At 43.2% G+C, this 22857-nt stretch overlaps 1 protein-coding gene across 2 annotated transcripts in view; it reads left to right on the top strand.

Annotated features, from left to right (window-relative positions):
• Positions 1-22857, top strand: part of DSCAML1 (DS cell adhesion molecule like 1) — a 459281-nt gene that overhangs the window by 379156 nt on the left and 57268 nt on the right. For both annotated transcript variants that reach the window (XM_077456859.1, XM_077456858.1), the window contains exons 9-14: positions 4092-4370; positions 6879-6998; positions 7273-7449; positions 19110-19309; positions 19409-19505; positions 19589-19717. In XM_077456859.1, the coding sequence (XP_077312985.1) occupies positions 4092-4370; positions 6879-6998; positions 7273-7449; positions 19110-19309; positions 19409-19505; positions 19589-19717 (1002 nt within the window). The remainder of the gene's footprint in view (positions 1-4091; positions 4371-6878; positions 6999-7272; positions 7450-19109; positions 19310-19408; positions 19506-19588; positions 19718-22857) is intronic.

Raw genomic sequence — 22857 nt, 5'->3', positions numbered from 1 at the left:
GGCTCCGGTGCTGTAATTGGTGGAGCCGCGATGACGTCAATCCCGCGCAGGAGCCGCAGCTCCTGAAGAAATTGCACGAACAGACCGTTTCTTCAGTGCACATGTGCTGATGACGTCGGCACATGTGGATACAGTGAATATCTCCTAAACTGTGCAGTTTAGGAGATAGTCACAGTATCTACAGGTAGGCCTTATTATAGGCTTACCTGTAGGTCAAAGTGGTGTAACAGGGTTTCCAACCACTTTAAAAGAGAAGGTAGTTACAAGTCATTCAAAAAATATGGGCAATAATTTATGCATGATGCATCTAGAACCACTGGTCCATAGCACAACCTAATATTACAAAGCACTTTTTCACAGAGCTTTCAGGTTTGTTGGCCATCATCTTTGCAGTGTACGAAGACCAGGGAGTCAATAAAGTTGGGCTGAGATTGAGAGAAGTTGGCAATGACAGTCTACCGTTTTCTTATTACAAGTTTTCTTTAATAAAACTAGACTTATGGAATATGCCAGGATAAAATAATGGAGCTTTTCATTGGTGTCATATTTTAGAACATACATGTTTCAAGGCTTTTATTCTTTATCTTTTCTTCACTGATCAGTGAGTCACTAACATCCAGTGATCATGTGTAAGGATGGCAGACCCACAGCAAGTCAGCAGTGGCATTTAATTTATCATGACAGGTACTCTTTAACCCCTTCCCACACCCTCCTTGCTATCCTCTAACTGGGTCTTAACAGCCAGGATGGACTTTCCAATAACATAATCACTGTAATTGGCTGTCACAGTGGTCACATGATCGAAAGGCCCACCTTCCTGCTGTTGCATATATGCATTACATGGTGAACAAAAGGTTAAATATATTTCCCTGTTTATTATCTCTTGAACACCTACAGGTCCTGGAGTCTAATGCCGCGTACACACGATCGGAATTCCAGCCAGAAAAAGACCAATGAGAGCTTTTCATTGAAAATGCGACCGTGTGTATGCTCCATCGGAATTTAGCTGTCCGATTTTCCGCTAGCCAAAAATTGATAGCATGTTCTCAATTTTCCCGACGGAAAAACGTTCTATCAGTAATTCCGATTGTGTGTATGCAATTCTGACACGCCAAAAATCACGCATGCTCAGATTCAACTACGAGACAGAAGCTATTGGCTACTGGCTAGTGAACTTCCTTTTTCTAGTCACGTCATACGTGTTGTGCGTCACCGCGTTATAAATGATCGGAATTTGATGTGACCGTGTGTAGGCAAGATAGCTTGAGCTGAATTCCGTCGGGGAAACCATCAGAGCTTTTTCCGACGAGAATTCCGATCGTGTGTACGCGGCATAACAGGAAAGTAATTAGTCATTTCCCTTCATTTTCTACCTTTCTTTTTATTTATTTTTCTTCCTTAAAAAAACAGTGGAGTACTGTATGCTTTTTTTATTAGCACTCATTCCCACCATGTCCATTGAGCCGTGAGGACCTCTGTTGGTCAACGCAGGGCCGATGCATAGATGCTGCATTTTTTTTATATGTGCTCTGTTTACAGTATACAGTTGCGTTGGGGTGCTTTGCATAACAAATGCAGTATCAGTCACTTTCTTGCACAAGCTTTCAAGCGTTTCACTCCGTTTTTCGGGTCAATGCACTGGGGTATCTTCAAACGCTTGTCCATAAAAATAAAAAATGGTAGTATGAATACAAAAAATCACATGCAGCACTTAGCTGTTTAATTACCAAGGCACCAGTACAACCACAACTAGCTTATACATGATGAAATATACTTTTTTAATAAAATACATTCATTAGGAAAATGTGCATAAAACTAATATACTTGCTTAGAGTAAAAAAAGCAAACATAATAGCTTACAGTATGCTTTGCAGATATATTAAAATCAGGGTCATTGGTTTAGTACAATGAGTTTTCTGCTCTTTAGCTTATTAGGGACAGATGAATACAGCGCTGCACTTCACTAGTGTAATATAATTTAATCATTTCTGAAATTCTATATAGATTTATGCTGCTTCACACAAATCATATGGCTACATATGGTCCCACAGTGCACTTATTTCATCTTCCATGGTGTGCCCTCCTATGCTGCCTCCTCCTTATCCCTGATCTGTTTCTCTGACAAGGCCCAGCACAGGGACCCACTGTGTAAACACAGCGCATTAAGGCCCTGCCCTTTACTCAGATCCCCTGCTCGCTGTGTTTGTTGGCTTTTAAAAAATAATACATCCGTAGTGGTCTCCCAGATCTGCTGAAGACTTAAAAGCTGCTCCAGTGCATCAATTATTCAGAAGCACCCGGGGAGAGATCTTTCCTAATGAATAGAACTGTGTGTGAGAGGTAGACTGAGATTGTGCACAGCTCCCTGTGTGTATGTCTGCACAGCTTCTCTCGTGCTTATGCTCAGTGGTGTGCATGTACTGTACTAATATTACAGGAACAAACTTAAAGACCACACGACTCACCACGTTTATTTATATGATTACTTAAGAAACAAATCACCTTACATTCATATTTCAATCTGACCAAGGAAAACAGTCCCCATCTACTTCTTAATGTGATCTCAGCAATCATGTAATTTCAGACAAGTGTAGACATCTAACCCTCCTTTTAAGTGACCTGTGAATTTTCTGATATAATTGGTCATATGCTTTCAATGAGCTATGGGTATGAAAGTCCCCAAAAACTCAAGGCAGATATCCCCTTTTGTGCGGCTTTCTTTCCCATACCTGATTATTGCATCAACACCTACCAACAAAGTCTTGAAACACCCTCAACAATGTGTATGTGAACATCAAACATATGGAGACAGTGATATTCTCCACAAGCCTTCATCCAAGTTGCAGACTACATTAGAGTCTAGAGAAACCTCTATAGCAGTGATTCTCAACCAGCGTTCCGTGGAACCCTGGGGTTCCTCCAGAGGTTGTTAGGGGTTCCTTCAGCATTGGGCAATTTCTGCCTCTCAGATAAGTTCCCACTCACACCATTGATCTTTTTAGCTACCTGTAAGGAGGTAATTCTTCCCAATGACCACAAGTGTAAGGACCATTCTTCCCACTAACCATCACACTAATGTATCATGAGCTGTAGATTTCAAATTGGACCATTTCTGCCTCTTGGATAAGTTCCCACTGACACCATTGATCTTTTTAGCTATCTGTAAGGAGGTAATTCTTTCCAATTACCACAAGTGTAAGGACTATTCTTCCCACTGACCATCACACTAATGTATCATGAGTTGTAGATTTCTCATTTTTAGCAGGGGTTCCCCGAGACTGGAGAACTTTTTCAAGGGTTCCTCTGTATTGAAAAGGTTGAGAAAGGCTGCTCTACAGAGATGCCCTTTTTTTGTAGGGCTTTTTTCCCTGATTATCACACCAGCACCTACCACCCAGAGGGTCAAGGTCCTGGCCCTCCTCTAACATTGTGTGTGGCCATCAACTGGGGGTAAGGTAAGTATATTGATTTTATATCCTACTGTTTTATTTTATGTACTGCAGCTTTTTGGCATAGGTGCAAAGTTATGAAGTGGACCTTGTAGTGCAAGGTCCACATTAAACAAACAAGATCCATGATGGCAAAAGTATATAGTGCCTTCTATTTAAAACAGTAGAGCCTATTTATTTCGTACATATCACTCATTGCTATTCTACAGTATATATTGGACTAGTAAAAAAAAAAAATAGCCAATATTACCAGATATGTAACACCATAAGTAAAGCACCACTCCAAATCATTGTGATTGCACTACCTGGTGACTTCAAGCTCTGAGTATGGTGCCACTGCTCCAAACTGAGTCCACCAAATTCAACAAAGCAGGCATCCAACAAGAGAGAACAGAGTCACACACATATTAGCCTAGTGATATTAGATATGGAAGATCAGCCTCAGCTAGTCCCCCCCCCCCCCCCATAGGCCATGCTCTCTGACGTGTTTCACCCTCCTATGGGCTTAATAGTAGTGGAATTATGTCACATATTTACCTGCTTGTTGTAATAGCCACGTACCAACACAAAAAGATATATGTATATATATCTGTCTAAAGACCAACAGTTTTTGATGTTAGCTTCTTTATTTTTATATTCCAGTTCCCCCACTTATTCAGCCATTTGAGTTTCCCCCTGCCTCCATTGGACAGCTACTGTATATCCCATGTGTGGTGTCATCTGGAGATATGCCAATTCGCATCACTTGGCGCAAGGACGGGCAAGTTATTGTCTCTGGATCTGGCATCACCATTGAGACCAAGGAATTCATGAGCTCCCTGCAGATCTCCAGCGTGTCTCTCAAGCACAACGGAAACTACACTTGTATAGCAAGTAATGATGCAGCCACAGTAAGCCGGGAGAGACAGCTAATTGTACGAGGTAAGATGAGGCCACCAGAGTGGATAACTTATTTACATTTGTATGTAATGAGTCTTATATGTGTGATGTTGGCTGGTAATAAGATTCATCTATTTGTCTGTTGAGCTTCATTTGTCAACCCCTGATGTTCAAACCGATATTACAAGTTTGTACTCATAAGTGTGGTTTGATATCACAAGAGAGATATACACCACCGCTCAAAGGCAATTCCTGGGAACTCAGAGATAATTGCTCCAGGTGAAGGGATCCGGATGCGAGCCACAGCATGCAGATAATGTGGATAATGACAGAACTCTGGACGGCCGCACTCCAATACTAAAACGATGCTTTATTCAAATAATATTTAGGACACAGCAAATCACATCACAGCGAAAGATGCTAACCACTGACGCGTTTCGCACTAAGGCTAGTGCTTACATATAGCTGGTCTGAGTTCTGTCAATATCCACATTGTGTGCTTTGATATCTTTTGAAGTTCTGCTACATATGCTCGTTACTTAACTGTATTTTGTTATGGATATAATCCCCCTTACTAGTTACACTTTTCATTGTTTTGTGGACACCCCAAATACATCATAGATACTTTGCATAGCTTAAAAGGAGCCAAACTGTGGCTATCAACAAAATAGAGGCACATAGGTAGGGTTAATTTACATTTTCCTCTGCTGATTTAATGAATCATGTTTGTAGATGTTGCCCATTAACAGATTTCATTTTACATAAATTAATAACAGGGAAAATGGTGAATAATAACTAGTGAGTGTGAGCCACCAAATATATGCTAATGTAGTCATAAGTTTGTGGACCGTCACACTTATAGTGCCTATATGGCCAATAGTATGTGAACACCCCTCTAAATGATTGAATTCAGGTGTTTCCAGCAAAGGGAATCATAAATGCTAAAGCATACAAAGATATTTTAGACAGTTATGTGCTTCTTATCTTGTGGCAACAGTTTGGGGTAGGCCTTTTTTCCAGCATGATTGTACCCCTTTTCACTAAGCTAGTTCTGTAACAACATGGTATGATGAGTTTGGTGTGAAGAAACTTGAGTGGCCTACACAGAGCCCTGACCCCAACCTTACTGAAAACCTTTGGGATGAACTGGAATGCCAGTTGCAAGCCAGGTCTTCTTGCCCAAATTCTGTACAAGACCTTACAAAAGCTCTTTTGGCTAATTGGAAACAATTTCCCACTGACCGGCTAACATCTTGTAAAAATAATTCCCATTGTTTTTAAACTTAGACACAAGTAAATAAGGAAAACCTATACAATACCAGTATAGATTTCCATTAGAGACTTATTAATTTCACAGAACTATGGCTTTTTCCACCCAACCACCCTTTCATCAGTCAAGGTTTAGTTATATTTTGGAATCCCTTTATCCCTATATAGACGTGTCCTTTTGTGGTGTATTCCTGTTGCTTTCCTAGGTATTTTTTCAATAGTACTACCATAAAAGTGTTCATGGCTTAAAAAATATTTTCATTTTGTGATGAATGGTCATAAAAAAAGTCAAGTATTGTCATTTTCTGTATAAAAAAGTATTTTTCATTTCATAAAGACAAAAAAAGCAACTTGTACAAGGAGATAAACTGAAACAGCATACTGGCATTAAATGGTTAAAATGCCCCCTTTGCTTGGAAGCTAGCATTTTAAGAGGCAGCTTATAACAGGTTAATGGGCACTGTGGATTTAACGAGTTTTTAATGCTGTCTGTTGATGTAAGCATGAATACGTAATGAGTTTGTGATTCAATGCTGCATGTTGATGTAATCATGAATATATAATGAGTAGAAACACATACAGATAAATATTCAGTGGTCTGTGTTGCTCAAAATAAACAGTACAGGACAGATCTAGTACAAAATGAGGTGCATACCAGGAAAGCTTTTGACAGAGTGTAGGGACAATAAGGTGCAATGCTCAGTCCACAAAGTCTTGAGGGAGATGTGCTGGATGGAAGTAAGGCGCAGCACTCGGCGCAGTACTCGACTGCTTGCATCTTTCCTGACACTGGTGTATTGGGCAGAAAGTTTGGAAAGGGGAGGCAGGGTCATTCATGATCTAGGAAAAGGGGGTTTTCTTTTGACCAGAAGAGAAAAGGGCTGTGCCGGGTTCATCTTGCAAATCAGACTCAGTTTGAAACTAAAACCGTGAGAGGAGTACTGGCACTTGAGATCTACTTCTGTAAATAAAGAAGGGAGCTGCAGTTCTCTGCATCATCTTTGGAAAGTTGCTCATTGAGCAAGGCTCTGCAAAACCTAATGTGTTTGCGGTTCCGTAATATGCAAATCTAGAAATGTCTGCAGCTGTCTATAATGTTTTTATAGTAAATAATGCAGTGGTATAAGATCCTGTGAGGGAAATCAGTGCTGTGCTTTCAAGACAATTTCAAAGAAAAATGTTCTGCAGTTTAAATGTGCAGCTGTAATGAAATGCATTATAAATATCCTGTTATTGAGATCTGCAGTAAAATGGATGCCGATCTTTTCCTTTCTGTCACAGTGCCCCCCAGATTCGTTGTTCAGCCTAACAATCAAGATGGAATTTATGGCAAAGCTGGAGTCCTGAATTGTTCAGTTGATGGCTATCCACCGCCAAAGGTGGTATGGAAACATGCTAAAGGTATGTGCCCATCCTAAAATTATTTATGAGCTATAACAGAGCCATGCTTCTGAATACAAACTGTTTTGCTGTTCTGTGTATCAGTGATGACATGCGTTGTCTCATATACTTTCTATCTGAGAAAGAACTGCAGTATTAATTTGTTATGTGCTCTAGTACTTTGTGGATTGCAGCTCTTGCTTTGTCACGAATCATTAAATTTATGCTCTACTATTGTGGATGTGCCCATCTCTTTTTATTCTAATCAAGCGTCTGCTCGTTTCTCTCTCCCTAGGTAGTGGAAATCCTCAGCAGTACCACCCTGTGCCTCTCACAGGTCGAATCCAGATTTTACCTAACAGTTCACTACTAATACGTCATGTCCTGGAAGAGGACATTGGATACTATCTCTGCCAGGCCAGCAATGGAGTGGGCACTGATATCAGCAAGTCTATGTTCCTCACTGTGAAAAGTAAGAACAATAAGTAAGGTCTCTGTATTTTGGCCTTAGCTGTTCTTTTTATTTGATAAACAGAATAATCATTTGGGATGTATTTTAATGTATTAATTGTATATTAGAACAATTTTTTTGTTAGAAGTACCAGAAACCATGCAGTTTGCAGATAGTGGTATGCAAAATTACTTTAGGAGACAGAAAACCAGGGGTGGTGCTACTATTAGGCAAACTTGTTAGCTGATTGGTCTGGCGAGAATGACCTTTCATAAACCCATGTTGATTACTACTAATGATATTTTTTTCTACAGTACATTTTTGGATATAGTTCTTTATCATCCCCTCCAATAATTTACCAGCTATTGATGTTAGGCTGACTGGCGTGTAGGTTCCAGGGATTTGTCTCCGCCCTTCTTTTAATATTGGTACCACATTGGCTTCTCTCCAATCAGCTGGTACAATTTGTGTTAGTATGCTGTCCACAAAGATTAGGAACAATGGTCTGGCTATAACCTGACTGAGTTCTCTGAGGACTCTCGAGTGTAAGCCATCTGGTCCTGGTGATTTATTTGTATTAAGTCTTTCGCCACAATGATATGCCCTGTGATGTGTCACTAACAGTACTGTCGTGGTCAGTATACCCCTCCTTTTCCTGTTTAAAAACTAAGGAGAAGAACTCACCCTGGGATAGGCCTCTCATGTGACCCTTGCTTGGCACCCAATGAAGAGGGGAACTTGGAGGACATAATGACCAAGCACACCCCACCTACTTTTACATGGTTTCTTAAGATTGCTATATAGTGAGTAAAATGGTCTTGTGAACTTGCAAACTGAACCAGATTTTTGATGGTAATTTGTATTTGGAGGGAAATCCAAGTTAGCATGTTAAAGTAAACCTCTGCTGTGTTATAAATGTAAAGGCAAACGTTTCATTTTAAAGTATAATAGTAATGCTGGCCATACACTATACGGAAAATCGGCCAAACCCATTTTTGAAAAAACGAACATTCGGCCATGAGAGCAAACAATATTACCATCACGTAATGACCGATAAATCATTCAGTGGACATAAATGAATCAATTTTTTGTTTTGTTATTTTACATATACCTAGTGAAAACTGGATAGGAAACACATTAACCTTTCAATTTATCGTACATTCAGCAGAAAATTTCCAAATTTGTCCTTCGTTTTTTCGGCTCAAAAACGTCCCAACGTTTGCCAATTTTGTGCCCATCAACTGTCCGAAAAACGAACAAACTGGCCAAATGACCGTTTTTTTCGTATAGTGTATGGCCAGCATAAGAGTTTTATATAGAGTGAAGAGGGATTAGTACACCTGTCAGGTTTATATTGCTGTCTGTTCTCTCATTAGAAAATTACATTTTGGGTTGTTACCAGAACAGGAAAAGAGGAGAAAACTTCCAATGGGGACACTAGTTCTGGAGACCCTAGTGACAACAGGGTATTCCCGCCATTTGGAGAGATTTCCTCTCACGTCTTGTTTTGGCCATTGGACTGGAAATAAAGGGACATCTCAATGGGACACTGATGGCAAAACAATAAGACAGGGGTTATAACCCTCCCTTACTCTATTCAAAATATATAAAAAAAATTTGCCTGAAGCTTTACTTTAATGCATCCCTCTGCAGTAGAAAATAAATTTCCTTGGCTCTCACACCTTTCTGCTAAGCTGCCGGGAATGAACTTTGTAAACCTTGATTTGTGAACTTACACGGAAATTAGAACTCTTCTGCCTTCACCTGACAGCCCTAAGCCAATCATCATGGCAATAATGGTTATCAAGCATGGTTATATGGAGTGAGACACATACTCCTCCTCCATACCAGGCCCAATATTTTCTTTGTTCCCAGCAGCTGAATAAAGTGGCGGAGAGTGAAGCAAAGGTAAGGACATGTAGCTGGGGAATGGGACATGAAAGCAAATCTATTGCATTACCCTGTGAGGGCAAAGCACAGTTTTACTTTAGAGTGACCTTGTCACTCTGCAAAAGTTACCACTTTTGCCAAAGCATATCTGTAAAAGGAGCAGAATCTCATATCTCCTGCTGCTTGTGCCATTGACAACACTGTTCCAATCTTTAGAAATGTTCTGCTAAAGCCTGCAGAGAAAATGACATTTCAATGTTCTTGGTCGCCTGCAGAACTCACGGGTCCCTTCTGCTGACTTCAATGCCATTTCTACCAGGTATATCTTTTAATGTATAGCAGGAGAAACCAGTGTGAGCTGCCAGGGACCCATAAGACTGACACTCCCTGAAGTGTCATTTTCCCTGCAGACTTTACATGAAGATTGCTCAGGTTTGGAACAGCTTTTGACAGTAGGAAAGATGACTATATACACCAGGGTTTCTCAACCAGGGTTCCTTCAGAGGTTGCTAGGGGTTCCTTGAGCAATGAGCAATTTCTGTCTCTTTGATAAGTTCCCACTGACACCATTGATCTTTTCAGCCATATGTAAGGGGGGTAACTCTTCCCAGTGACCACAAGTGTAAGCAGCATTCTCCCCACTGACCATCACACTAATTTCTTATGAGTTGTAGATATTGTCATTTTTTTTTTCAGGGGTTCCCTGAGACCAAAAAGTTGAATTAAGGGTTCCTCTGTGTTGAAAAGGTTGAGAAAGCCTGATATACACTGTTCTTTTCATGGGTATGGCCTGGCTGTAGTAAATTTTGGATAGTAACAGGGTTACTTTAAGCTGCCATCTAAATGTTATGGGATATAAAAGTAGAAACTAATAAATGTGAAAAACATTTTAAAATATATGCGCTTTTAATATATTTTGTAACATCTAAAAATAGACACTGGCCATTGGCTATTTTCCAGCAATGTTATAAAATATTTCTTAGATTATCAATCTTTTCCTACCTACAGGCAATAATATATAAATAAACATTGATAAACAGCATTTTACACAAACCACGTGGCACTAAAACAACCAAGGGTTAATTTGAAGGAAAAAAATGAATTATTTATATATTGGTAAAAATATCAGGCATGCAATTGTAAATTCATAAAATAAACATATATGCAAATATTTAAAATGAGTATTTTTGACTAGACTATGAAAGTGATTGAATCATGTCTACATTTAGCTTAATTTTTCACATTACAATTAGGGATGAGCTTCGTGTTCGAGTCGAACGTACGTTCGACTCGAACATTGGCCGTTCGTGCGTTCGGCGAATTCCGAACGTTTTGGCCGTTCGCGTCAAAATTCGAGTGACGCGCGCGCGGACCACAATGCACTGCGTTGGCGCAGTGCATTGCTGTCCGATGATTGGCCAAGCATGCACTGTGACCCCGCATGCTTGGCCAATCGCAGCGCCGGCAGTGAGGAGAGCCATGATTGGCCACAGGCATCCTGCCTGTGGCCAATCATAGCTCAGACTGTGTAGTGCACGCCCCACACTATATAAGGCCGCCTTTAAGGCGGCCTCCTGTAGTGTGTTACTTTGCATCTGAAGCAGTGGGTGTTCTGTGTACCTTCAACACAGTACACACCAATCGTTTTTGGCTGATTTCCTATCTTGCTGCTGTGTAGTGGTTGTTGTCTGTGCCCTGACTGCAGTATACACCACTATATTCACCTCACCTATATAGCTAGTGATCTAGCTTTAACCACTTAACAACTGCCCATTGCCGATTAACGGCTTCAGGGCGGTTGTTTAACTCAGAGAGGCCGTTAATTAACGGCCTCCCAGAATTCTGCTCTCGCGTGTCCCGAGGTGTGCGCACTCGAGAGCATCCGTGACCGCCGGGTCCATAGGACCCGGCGCATCACGGTAAACGGCCGCTCATAGCGGCCGTTTACCACGTGATTGCTCCGTCAAATGACGGAGTGATCACTTGGAAACAAACCGGCGTCATGTTATGACGCCTGTTCCTCCCTCCCCTTTCTGTACCGATCGGTACAGCGGAGGGGAAAGAGATCGGTGTCAGCAGCGATGTGGGCTGCATCTGCAGTGCCCACATCGCTCCTCACCGAATTTAACCCCTCAATTCCCTGCCAATACTCTGCAATACCAGTGCATACTCTGCAGTACCCTGCCATTACTCTGCAGTACCCCGCCATTACTCTGCAGTACCCCGCCATTACTCTGCAGTGCAGTACCCCGCCATTACTCTGCAGTGCAGTACCCTGCCATTACTCTGCAGTACCCCGCCATTACTCTACAGTACCCCGCCATTACTCTGCAGTGCAGTACCCCGCCATTACTCTGCAGTACCCCGCCATTACTCTGCAGTGCAGTACCCTGCCATTACTCTGCAGTACCCCGCCATTACTCTGCAGTACCCCGCCATTACTCTGCAGTGCAGTACCCCGCCATTACTCTGCAGTGCAGTACCCCGCCATTACTCTGCAGTGCAGTACCCCGCCATTACTCTGCAGTGCAGTACCCTGCCATTACTCTGCAGTACCCCGCCATTACTCTGCAGTACCCCGCCATTACTCTGCAGTGCAGTACCCTGCCATTACTCTGCAGTACCCTGCCATTACTCTTCAGTACCCCCCATTACTCTGCAGTAACCCCCATTACTCTGCAGTACCCCCCAATACTCTGCAGTACCCTGCCATTACTCTGCAGTACCCCGCCATTACTCTGCAGTACCCCCCATTACTCTGCAGTAACCCCCATTACTCTGCAGTACCCCCCAATACTCTGCAGTACCCCCCATTACTCTGCAGTACCCCCCAATACTCTGCAGTACCCTGCCATTACTCTGCAGTACCCCGCCATTACTCTGCAGTACCCCCCAATACTCTGCAGTACCCGCCATTACTCTGCAGTACCCCCAATACTCTGCAGTACCCTGCTATTACTCTGTAGTACCCCGCCAATACCCCGCCAATACTCTGTAATACCCTGCCATAAATTGCCATACCCAGCCATACTCAGAGATACCCAGCCATACTCAGTGATACCCTGAAGTACCCAGCCATAGACTCCCCCCACCCCTCACCGCCCTCTGGTGCTTCTACCAACTCGCCAGTACGATCAAAGCCAGAATCTTTTTTTTTATTTTTTATTTCAGGCTTCCCAGCCTAGAGGTGAGATGTGGGGTCATATTGACCCCCCAGATTTCACTGTAAAGAGGACCTGTCATCCCATATTCCTATTACAAGGGATGTTTACATTTCTTGTAATAGGAATAAAAGTGATCAAAAATATATTTTTGGGAAAAAAAATGTCAAACTAAAATAAAGTAAAATGAACAATAAAAAAATAAAATAAAAATTAAAGCGCCCATGTCCCCATGTGCTCGCATGTGCCACACATGTGAGGTATCGCCGAGAATGTTAGAGCGAGAGCAATAATTCTAGTCCTAGACCTCCTCTGCAACTCAAAACATGTAACCAGTAAAAAAATATTTAAAGCGTCGCCTATGGGGATTTTTTAAGTAGCGACGTTTGGCGCCATTCCACGGGCATGTGCAATTTTGAAGAGTGACATGTTTGATATCTATTTACTCAGCATAACTTCATCTTTCACTTTATGCAAACATTGGGCTAACAAGTGGTTAATAATAGAGCTAGTCTGCGTGCTCTGTATCCAGTACATACCGCTATAATATAGGGCAGGCCCCTACTTTCAAACATCCAACTTACAAACATCTCCTACTTGCAAACGCAAGGAGACAGCAGCAAGTGAGATGAAAAAAGATGGACGACAAAACAAAATTATACAGGGGTGATAACCCTTCCCTATGTTTTCCAAAAAGCTTAAAGATATTTTTTTTGACTGGAGCTACACTTTAAAAATGTACCGGTTGAAAATGACAAACAGATTCAACTTAACACAACAAACCTACACAGTCCCTGTCTTGTTTGCACCGCCTGTATACTGCTGTTCTGAGTATATAGGGCCTGGGGGCCACACGCATTTCCTTTTTTTAATATGGGTACGGGGTTCCCCTTAATATGTGTACAAGACCCAAATAGGCTGGTAATGGGCAGGGAGGGCTACCCATGCCATTTTTCTGAATGATTTTCAACCATATTGCAGGAACCAGATATAACATTAAAACCGCAAGCAGTTTTAAATGGTGTTATTTCCGTTTAATGTCATTTTGTGCAGGGACTGTTCTAAACACGGGAAACACGTGGCACTTCACAGGCATACTATAGACACCCCCCAGGCACCATATTTAAAGGAATATTTCACTTTTTTTTTTTCACTTTAATCGTCATTAAAATCACTGCTCCCGCCAAAACGGTAGTTTTTAAAACTTTTTTTTGCAGTGACCCATGTCCCCTGAGGCAGGAGGCAGGTCGCCAAACCCTTTTTAGCACACTATCTTGCATATTAGCCGTTAAAATTAGCACTTTCCAATTCGAACGTTCGAGTCCCATAGACTTCAATGGGGTTCTAACGTTCGTACCGAACGCGGGGGTCGTTCGCAAGTTCTGGTGCGAACCGAACCGGGGGGTGTTCGGCTCATCCCTAATTACAATATAGCATTTCTCAAATATAGTTTCATTCCTAGTTGCGGTGTATAGTTCCTTCAGGGGAAGGAGTAGGAGCTGATGATTGTGAAGGAATGGGAGCTGATAGGGGATGGGGGGCATAGGAGATGATAGGGCATGAAGGGCATGGGAGCTGATAGCTAGCTTTAACCACTTGACATCCACGCTATACCTGAGAGATGGCTACAGAGCAGACCTCAAATGCTGGAAAGTGCGTCCTTGTGTGTCCTCCCATTCTCGTGTAGCCCATATGCCCTTCGGACTTGGTTGATCACAGAGCATAGTAAAGGGCCAATCACAGTAGGCCCTTTACCACCTAATCAGCCGTCAGCCAATGACAGCTGATCATGGAAGTAAACAGAAGCTGGTTACTGTTTTTTTTTTTTCTTCACACTGTCAGCGTGAATAAAAGAATAAAACAGCTTCTGTTAGAGGGACATCAGTCCCTTAAGTGCCAACCAGCACTGCTAATCAGTGACCCCCAGTGCTGCAAATCTGTGCCCCCCAGTGCCATTTATCAGTGCCCTATCAGTACTGCTAATCAGTGCCCATCAGTGCTGCCAATTAGTGCCCATCAGTGCCTTATCATCAGTGCCTCCTGATCAGTGTGCCCACCAGTGCCACCTATCAGTGCCACCTCTCTGTGCCACATAGTGCCCACCAGTGCCACCTATCAGTGCTGCCTATCAGTGCCACCTCTCTGTGCCACCTATTGGTGCCCATCAGTGCCACCTATCAGCACCCATCAGTACTTTTAACCTGCTGGGGTGAACAAAAAGAAAACTGCGTCTGTGTACCCACAGGCTTGGACATGCAAACTCTTGTTCTCATCTTTGAAAGTTTACAGGTTGAATGTTGGTACTTAGGGGACTTACTGTATTTTGCCTTCGCTGAAGTTGATCTCCCTCACTAGATATGCGGTCCTTTTACCATATATTGACTTCAAAGCATTCTAAGCTCTCTGGTAATAAAATCAGTGAAATTATTCTAATTTTTCAAATTTCTGTGAAACTTGAAAATATTTGAATCTTTGTGTAATGTCCTAAGGGGAAATTAAAATTAAAAAATGAACTTTACGAGCTTTACCATTCCACTGTGTTACATATAAATTAAATTTATCACTAACATAATGTAATTTTAGTCAGAAGGCTTTGTTGGTTATGTGTTGGGGTATCCAGGCTGTGCTTGCTTTGCATAAGCTTTCATACCGTAGATCAAAACAGTCATTCCCAGGTTTCTTAGATACCTTTTGTATTAAAGTGGTTGTATACCCTCCCCCACAACTTTGTCCCATGTAAATCAGCATAAAAAACACTAATGAGCACTGCTTGTCGATATCTCCTTACTTGCTTAGTATTGTTGTAATCCTTTTTGTTCTTTAGAATGACGTCACTGAGCATGCCCAGATCTCTCCTGATTTACAGCACACTCTCTATGTGCTTATCTATCTGTTATCAGGACTTCCTACACACCACTGATATCCCAGGAGACTGCATAATCACTCAGAGCTTCCTCCTACACACCTTGTGACCATGTGACATCACATGCAGTGTAAAGCAGGGCATGGGACAGCATTACTGCAGACTTATCAGCTGAAGCTGATAGGACTCACACAGGCAAACACTAGGTAATCAGCACAAGTAAATACTAAAAAATAAAACAAGTCAGCTATGAACAGGGAAGCAGGGTTGCCATAGAAACATTGGATTGAGAAGGAGGCTTGGTTAACAGTACAGGAAGTACTAAATGTAAGGGCGGAAATACACTCCACTGTGGACTCAGAAAACAATACTTAAGTTGGTGCTGCCTAACCCCTGGAAACAAGGTTTTTAAAGTTTCTTTAACCACTTGCTTACTGGGCACTTAAACCCCCCTCAGTCCCAGACCAATTTTCAGCTTTCAGCGCTGATGCACTTTGAATGACAATTGCGCGGGCATACAACACTGTACCCAAATTAAATTTTTATCATTTTTTTCCCACAAATAGAGCTTTCTTTTGGTGGTATTTAGTTACAGCTCGGAGTTTTATTTTTTGCTAAACAAACAAAAAAAGATGCAAAAAAATAAAATCATGTTTTAATAGTTTGTTATAAAATTTTGCAAACGGGTCATTTTTCTCCTTCATTGAAGTGCGCTGATTAGGCGGCACTGATAGGCTGCATTGGTGGGCACTGATGGGCTGCATTGGTGGGCACTGATGGGCTGCATTGGTGGGCACTGATAGGCTGCACTGGTGGGCACTGATAGGCATAGTTAAGGCGGCACTAATAGGCACAGATAAGGCGGCACCGATGGGCACAGATAAGGCGGCACTGATGGGCAAAGATGGGCACAGATAAGATGGCACGGATGGGTGGCACGGATAAGTGGCACGGATGGGTGGCACGGATGGGCACTGATAGGTACCACAGATAGATGGGACTGATGGGCACTGATAGGTGGCACTGATAGGTGGCTCTGATAGGTGGCACTGCTGGGCACTGATGGGCGGCATTGCTGGGCACTGATGGGCGGCACTGCTGGGCACTGATGGGCGGCACTGGGGTGCAGCACCTTTGAGGCAGATTTTGGGTGGCACTGTGGGTGGCACTGTGGGTGGCACTGTGGGTGGCACTGTGGGTGGCACTGTGGGCACTGCTGGGTGGCACTGTGGGCACTATGGGCACTGCTGGGTGGCACTGACAGGGGGGCACTTACTTTATTTCAGGATGGCACTGCGGGTGGCAGGTGGGCACTGGCAGGGGGCAGGTGTCCGCTTGAATTGCTGGCCGTGATCGGGACTGATGTCCCGAACACGGCCGCCGGCGATCGGCTTTTTTTTTTTCTCCTCGCGCTGTCAGCGCGAGGAGGAATACTAGCCGATTACCGGCTCCGTTTTATCACATGATCAGCTGTCATTGGCTGACAGCTGATCACGTGATAAGGGGTCGGGATCGACCCCTTACACGGATCGGTGATCAGGCGAGTCTCACGGACTCGCCGATCACAGAGCGCGCCGCGCGCGCCCCTCAGGGGGCGCGCAGGCCGCTCGTAACCGGGACGACGTCAATAGACGTAGTCCCGGCAATCTATTGCCGAATGACGGCATTAGCGCGGATCCCAAGTGGTTAAACAGTGAGTAATATGCAATTTTGGCTGGATTACAGTGGCTATAGTTTGAAAATTACTTATTATAATGGACTAAATAAAAAGAAGCATCAGAGTGGGAGAGTTTACTTCCTCTTTAATGTGCCCCTTTATTTTGGAAGAAACCCCTACTGTATCTCAATATATGTCAAGTATGTGCATTTATTCTTTTTACTGTCTAGAGGTAAAAATCCAATTTATGCTATTAAAAATATAACAAGTAACCCTTCCAGTTTGTTTTCTATCATTTTTAGTATTCGATAAGTTTCTTATTGTCTGTGTCACTGTACTGTCTAAGTTCACTTATACCAGAAACATTAAAAAAGCCCACCACCAAAATTAGAAGGAGGGAAATATGGTGCAGCATTAATGGGGAATGTTAGGGCTTTTAGTTCCTCATATTTTAGGTGGTGAATTTTTGGACTACAGTATATTGTTAGCTTCTATAGTAGAGTTTGTAAGGTAGTACGTGGTTTGCCACAACAAATGTATTCATCTGCATGTATCTTCCATAGCCTCAGAGGATTGTTGTTTCATCAGATGCTTGGCATCTGAGCACTGGAATCCTGATAATAGGTGTAACAGTTACTCCTTTTACTGGGACCAGCATTTTAGCAAGTTGGGGCAACAATAGAAACATGAGACTGAAGTAGCCTTCCTAAAAGAGGTGTGCATGTCTACCCTATGAAAGAAGATGCGTTTCCATGCAGGGAAAAAGAAGAGGTTGGGTAATAGTAGGGGCACATTGTACTTGGATTGGCTGAAAGAGTAGAGTTGGTGTGGACGTGTATGCAAGAAAAGTAAAAACTTTAGCACTTTAGCTATAAATATTAGTGTAAAAGTGGAAAATTATGAGCAAAAATGGAGTCCAGTCTAAAAAGTGGCTGTGTGTAAAAGGTGTATTGCAAGATTGCTTTTGCATGCATGCTCATTGTAGGTCCACTTCAGAGAGGCATAAACAGGGTGGTTCTGGGCATGTAGTCATGTACATAAGTGTACCTGTTAGCTGAAATAAAGATATCACTAGGCACTCAATTTCTGATTCGAGTGACCTAGCACTGCGGCAGCATTACCCTGGGGTGCTGATGTCAGCAGACTTCAGTCAAATGGAAAGAAGACTCTGCTGACATTGGCACCCACAGTTTGGAGCTGCTGCGGGTCATGTGACCATATGCTAGTTTTACATTAATCATGCAGAACCAAATATAGATGAACATTATCCATTGCTGAGTTTATAATCCATTTTGAAACTGAAATACTTGGTAGGAAGTTTATACATTGATGATAAAGTCACTAAGAAAACAGTTCTCATGGATTAGACTCTTACTATTCATGAAATTGATGTTCGTTTTTCTGAAGGGTTTAAGTGTCTTCTTTAAAAAGAACCTAGTGTGCGCCTGAACTGTACTTTATTTCCTAACACCGAATTTTACGCAATATGCTTGATTCCTTGTTCTAGTCTGTGTTTGCGTTGTCTTCCTTTTTTGCCTCTCCTCTCTCCATCCTTCCCTTCATTTTCTTTTTTGCTTCCCCTCCTCTCTTCACCCACCCTTCTCTTTCAATCCTTCACCCTCTCTTTTTTCAGCTGTACTACAAATTGAAATGATGTGGAGCGTGTCTCTCTGCCACTTTGCTTGAGACGGCTTTACAAGCGCAGCGAAAGCTGCCTGCGGCCTCCGTCTGCTTCTGCAGTGCGACCGGAGCCTGTAATATTATGGAAGGGAGGGGGGGCAGTGCCCCCAGGTGGAGAGAGCCCAGAATGCATACATATACAAGCCTATGCACATCGGATGTGCAGAGTAGTTAATGTTTTTGCTGTTCTGCACAGTATGCATAGAAATTCAGATGAGGCAGAGTCTCTATTGTCAACAGCATGTGTTGAATTAGGTTGGATTGTATGCAGAACACTGTGGGGTCTGCAGTGTATTGTTCATATTTTTGGGAGGTGTACAGAATATGAAATATTCAAAAATCAGTCTGTTTCTGTTTTTCATTCTGCATGCTCATTTTGTTCTTGTTTTTTGGTTTAAATGTTTTTTTTTTTTTTTTTTTTACTCTCCAGTTCCTGCAACTATCACCTCTCACCCCAACACTACCATTGCAATCAAAGGTCAAACCAAAGGCCTGAACTGTACAGCACGGGGAGAGCGTCCCATCATTATTCGCTGGGAAAAGGGAGACACAGTAATAGATCCAGACAGGAATCTGCGCTACGTGATTGCCACAAAAGACAGCGGAGATGAGGTTATCTCAACCCTGACGGTGAGAGTCATAGTGTAGGGAAGAGCAAGAGCAACTGCAAATTCTGGAAATGCCGCACAGAGATTAATTTTCTTGTAACTCTTTCTTTGTTTTGCCTAGCTCAAGCCAGCTGAGCGTGGAGACTCGGTTTTCTTTTCCTGCCATGCTATCAATTCTTATGGAGAAGATAGGGGTCTCATCCAACTCACTGTTCAAGGTACAGACAAAGAGTGACAATGAGCTACTTCTATGCTGTTTAGGTGGAGTGCTTACTAATATTCCGTGTTTTCATCTTGACAGAGCCACCAGACCCACCTGAACTGGAAGTCCGAGAAGTGAAAGCTCGCAGTATGAATCTGCGATGGACGCAAAGATTTGATGGAAACAGCATTATAACTGCCTTTGACATTGAGTACAAAAACAAGTCAGGTAGATGATGTGTGTGTGTTGATCAAGGATAAGCCAGTCAATTTACAGCCACAACAAGACCAATCATAGTCCCCAAACCCAGATTTTCATGTGTGACTGATTTTATAACATACCAATAACACATTTGGATTTAAAGCTGTTGTAAAGGCAGAAGGTTTTTTTTATCTTAAAGCGGAGGTCCACCCTAAAGTGGAGCTTCCGCTCATTGGAACCCTCCCCCCCTCCGGCGCCACAATTGGCACCTTTCAGGGGGGAAGGGGGTGCAGATACCTGTACAGTACAGGTATCTGCACCCACTTCCGGCATAGATATCTGCAGAAGGTACGCCCCTTTCCGCAGAATCTACGCCCCTTTCCAAAGGTCCCCCGCTGTCTGCTGGGAAACACACAGATCCCAGAGACAGCGGGGACCATCCTTATTGCGCAGCGCGACTCGCGCATGCGCAGTAGGGAACCGGGAAATGAAGCCGCAAGGCTCCACTTCCTGATTCCCATACCCAAGATGGCGGCGGAAGCACCCGAGAGACGATCGAGAGATCGGCTTCGAGTGCCGACATCGCGGGCGCGCTGGGCGGGTGAGTGTCATTATTTTAAAAGTCAGCAGCTGCAGTATTTGTAGCTGCTGGCTTTTAAAAAAAAAAAAACGGCGGACTCCCGCTTTAATGCATTCTTATTCGATAATAAGCATTCTGTGTTCAGTTGCCCCCCCTCAGCCCCCCTAATGCTTACCTGAAACCCATCTAGATCCAGCGATGTTACATGAGTGGACAGTGGACTCCCCACCTCATTGCTACAACAGCAGCGTGGGGCCATTGGCTCCCACTGCTACCATTAAAAGTCAGTCAGTGGAGAGAAAGGGGGGGGGGGGGAGCTGGGCCACGCCTCTGTGTCTGAAGGGAGATGTGGCTCAGCTCAGGTGCCCCCATATCAGGCTGCTTGCTCTGGGGGCACTCAACAGGAGGAAGGGGCCAGGAGCATCGAAGAGGGACTGGAGAAGAGGAGGATCAGGATTGCTCTGTGCAAAACCACTACACAGAGCATGGTAAGTATAGCATGTTTGTTATTTTTAAAAAACAAGACTTTAATATCACTTTAACTACTTGCCAATCACGCTATTGCTGAATGACAGCTACAGCGCGGTCATTTCGTTCTGGGAGGCTGTTATATGATATCATGCCCGCTCTGTGTTTGCACTGTCCTCCGGACACTGCCGAACATAGATTGAGGTACAGAGCCAATCAGCAGCTGATCACGATGTCAACATAAGGCGGTTACCGGCTCTCTTCACCGCTCCTTCTCACGCTTGTCAGCATGTGGAGGAGAGGAGTAAAGAGCTGATAATTGGCTTCTGCCAATCTGTGCCCACCACTGCTGCCAATCAGTGCCCACCACTGTTGCCAATCAGTGCCCATCACTGCTGCCAATCAGTGCCCACCAGTGTCTCCTCATCAATGTCACCTGTCAGTGCGGCCTTCCAGTGCCCATCAGTGTCCCCTATCAGTGCTCACCAGTGCCACCACTCAGTACAGCCTATCAGTACCCATCAATGCCGCCTTATCAGTGTCCATCAGGGCTGCCTCATCAGCGCACATGAGTGAAGGAGAAAAATTACCTGTTTGCAAAATTTTATACAAAAACTATTAAAAGGTTTTTTTTTTCAAAAATGTAATTCTTTATTTGTTAGTTTAGCAAAAAATAAAAAAGCCAGCGCTGAAATCTGAAAATTGTCCTGGTCAAGAAGGGAGTGAAAGTGCCCAGTGGGCAAGTGGTTATGCTATTTGAGTGATCAGTTTTGATCCATGTATAAATACACTTATCATAATTCTTTGTTAAGTATGCCTGAGAAAATGATTATGTCATTAAAATAATCTCTGATTGCCTGTACATTATCTGTCCTCCTTTCCTGCCTCATTTGCAGTGATTCGTGTTAAAGACAGGTTATATTTTCTCACTTCCACCCTGCTATGATTGAATCTTTATCTAAAAGAGGGATTCTACCTACAAAAAAAATATTAAAAGCCAGCAGCTATAAATACTACAGCTGCTGACTTTTAATAAATAGACACTCACCTGTCCTGGGGTCCAGCGATGTCGGCAGCCGAGACCGATCGATCGCTCGGGTCTCGGCTGCTGCCACCACCATTCTAGGTGAGGGAATCAGGAAGTGAAGCATTGTGGCTTTACTTCCCGGTTCCCTACTGCGCTTGCGCGAGTCGCACAGCACACTAGGAATGGTCCGCGCTGTCTCTGGGACCCGTGTGTGTCCCAGCAGACAGCGCGGCGGGACAGGAAACGGCATAGACTCCCACGGAAGTCTATGCCCAGAAGTGGGGGCAAATACCTGTCTAAGGCAGGTATCTGCACCCCCTTCCCCCTGAAAGGTGCCAACTGTGACACCGGAGGGGGGGAGGGTTCCGATGAGCGGAAGTTCCACTTTAGGGTGGAACCATGCTTTAAGTAGAACTGCAGGTTGAAATTCACCTTAAATTAGTTCAATTAGGGAAAGCTGGCCCAAACAAATTATTTTGTTACAGAGTAATGAGGCAGTTGTATATCATAGAATGTAGTAGCATTAACTACATACAGTAAGAAGCACAATGCTTCAGCAGCAGTACAGGCGACTTTCCATCTGCTGATGAAATTAAAGTGGAACTAAAACCCTCCTTCATTTTCAGCCAAGGAAGCTGCCATCTTGGCTTCTTTTTGATCTGTTTTGATTGAACTGCCATGATGCTGCATATGTGATCAGTTATGATTCCAGACATTTGATGGATTGGTTGAGAGTACAACCGTTACATTCCCGGCACATGCTGGAAATGTATTTGGTTTTGGTGAAACAGTTAAATGGATGGGTTTAGTTCAATGAAAGTTTATCTGAGTTTTTATCAATGAATACAAGGCTTCCACTGATTGGTCAAGGTGGAAATCGTGGTGTCATCTGTCTACCTCCCCCCCCCCCCTATCCAATCAGAGGAAGCTTTGTATTCATTGATAGGAATAGTAGTTTTGTCCTGAATAGCAGAGAAGCACTTAGCCCGACTCTCTTCATTCCAGCAGTAGACAGGAGGTTGCCTGTACTGCTGCCGGTACACAGAACAGTTTTATGTAGCTAATGCTAGTCTTGTAAATTACCTACAGCAG

This window comes from Lithobates pipiens, unplaced genomic scaffold (genome assembly GCF_037356315.1).
Source record: "Lithobates pipiens isolate NorthernLeopardFrog02 unplaced genomic scaffold, aLitPip1_a1.2 Scaffold_27, whole genome shotgun sequence".
Taxonomy (NCBI): domain Eukaryota; kingdom Metazoa; phylum Chordata; class Amphibia; order Anura; family Ranidae; genus Lithobates; species Lithobates pipiens.
Note: the sequence above shows the minus strand (reverse complement) of the source record. Positions and strands in the feature narration are given on the sequence as shown.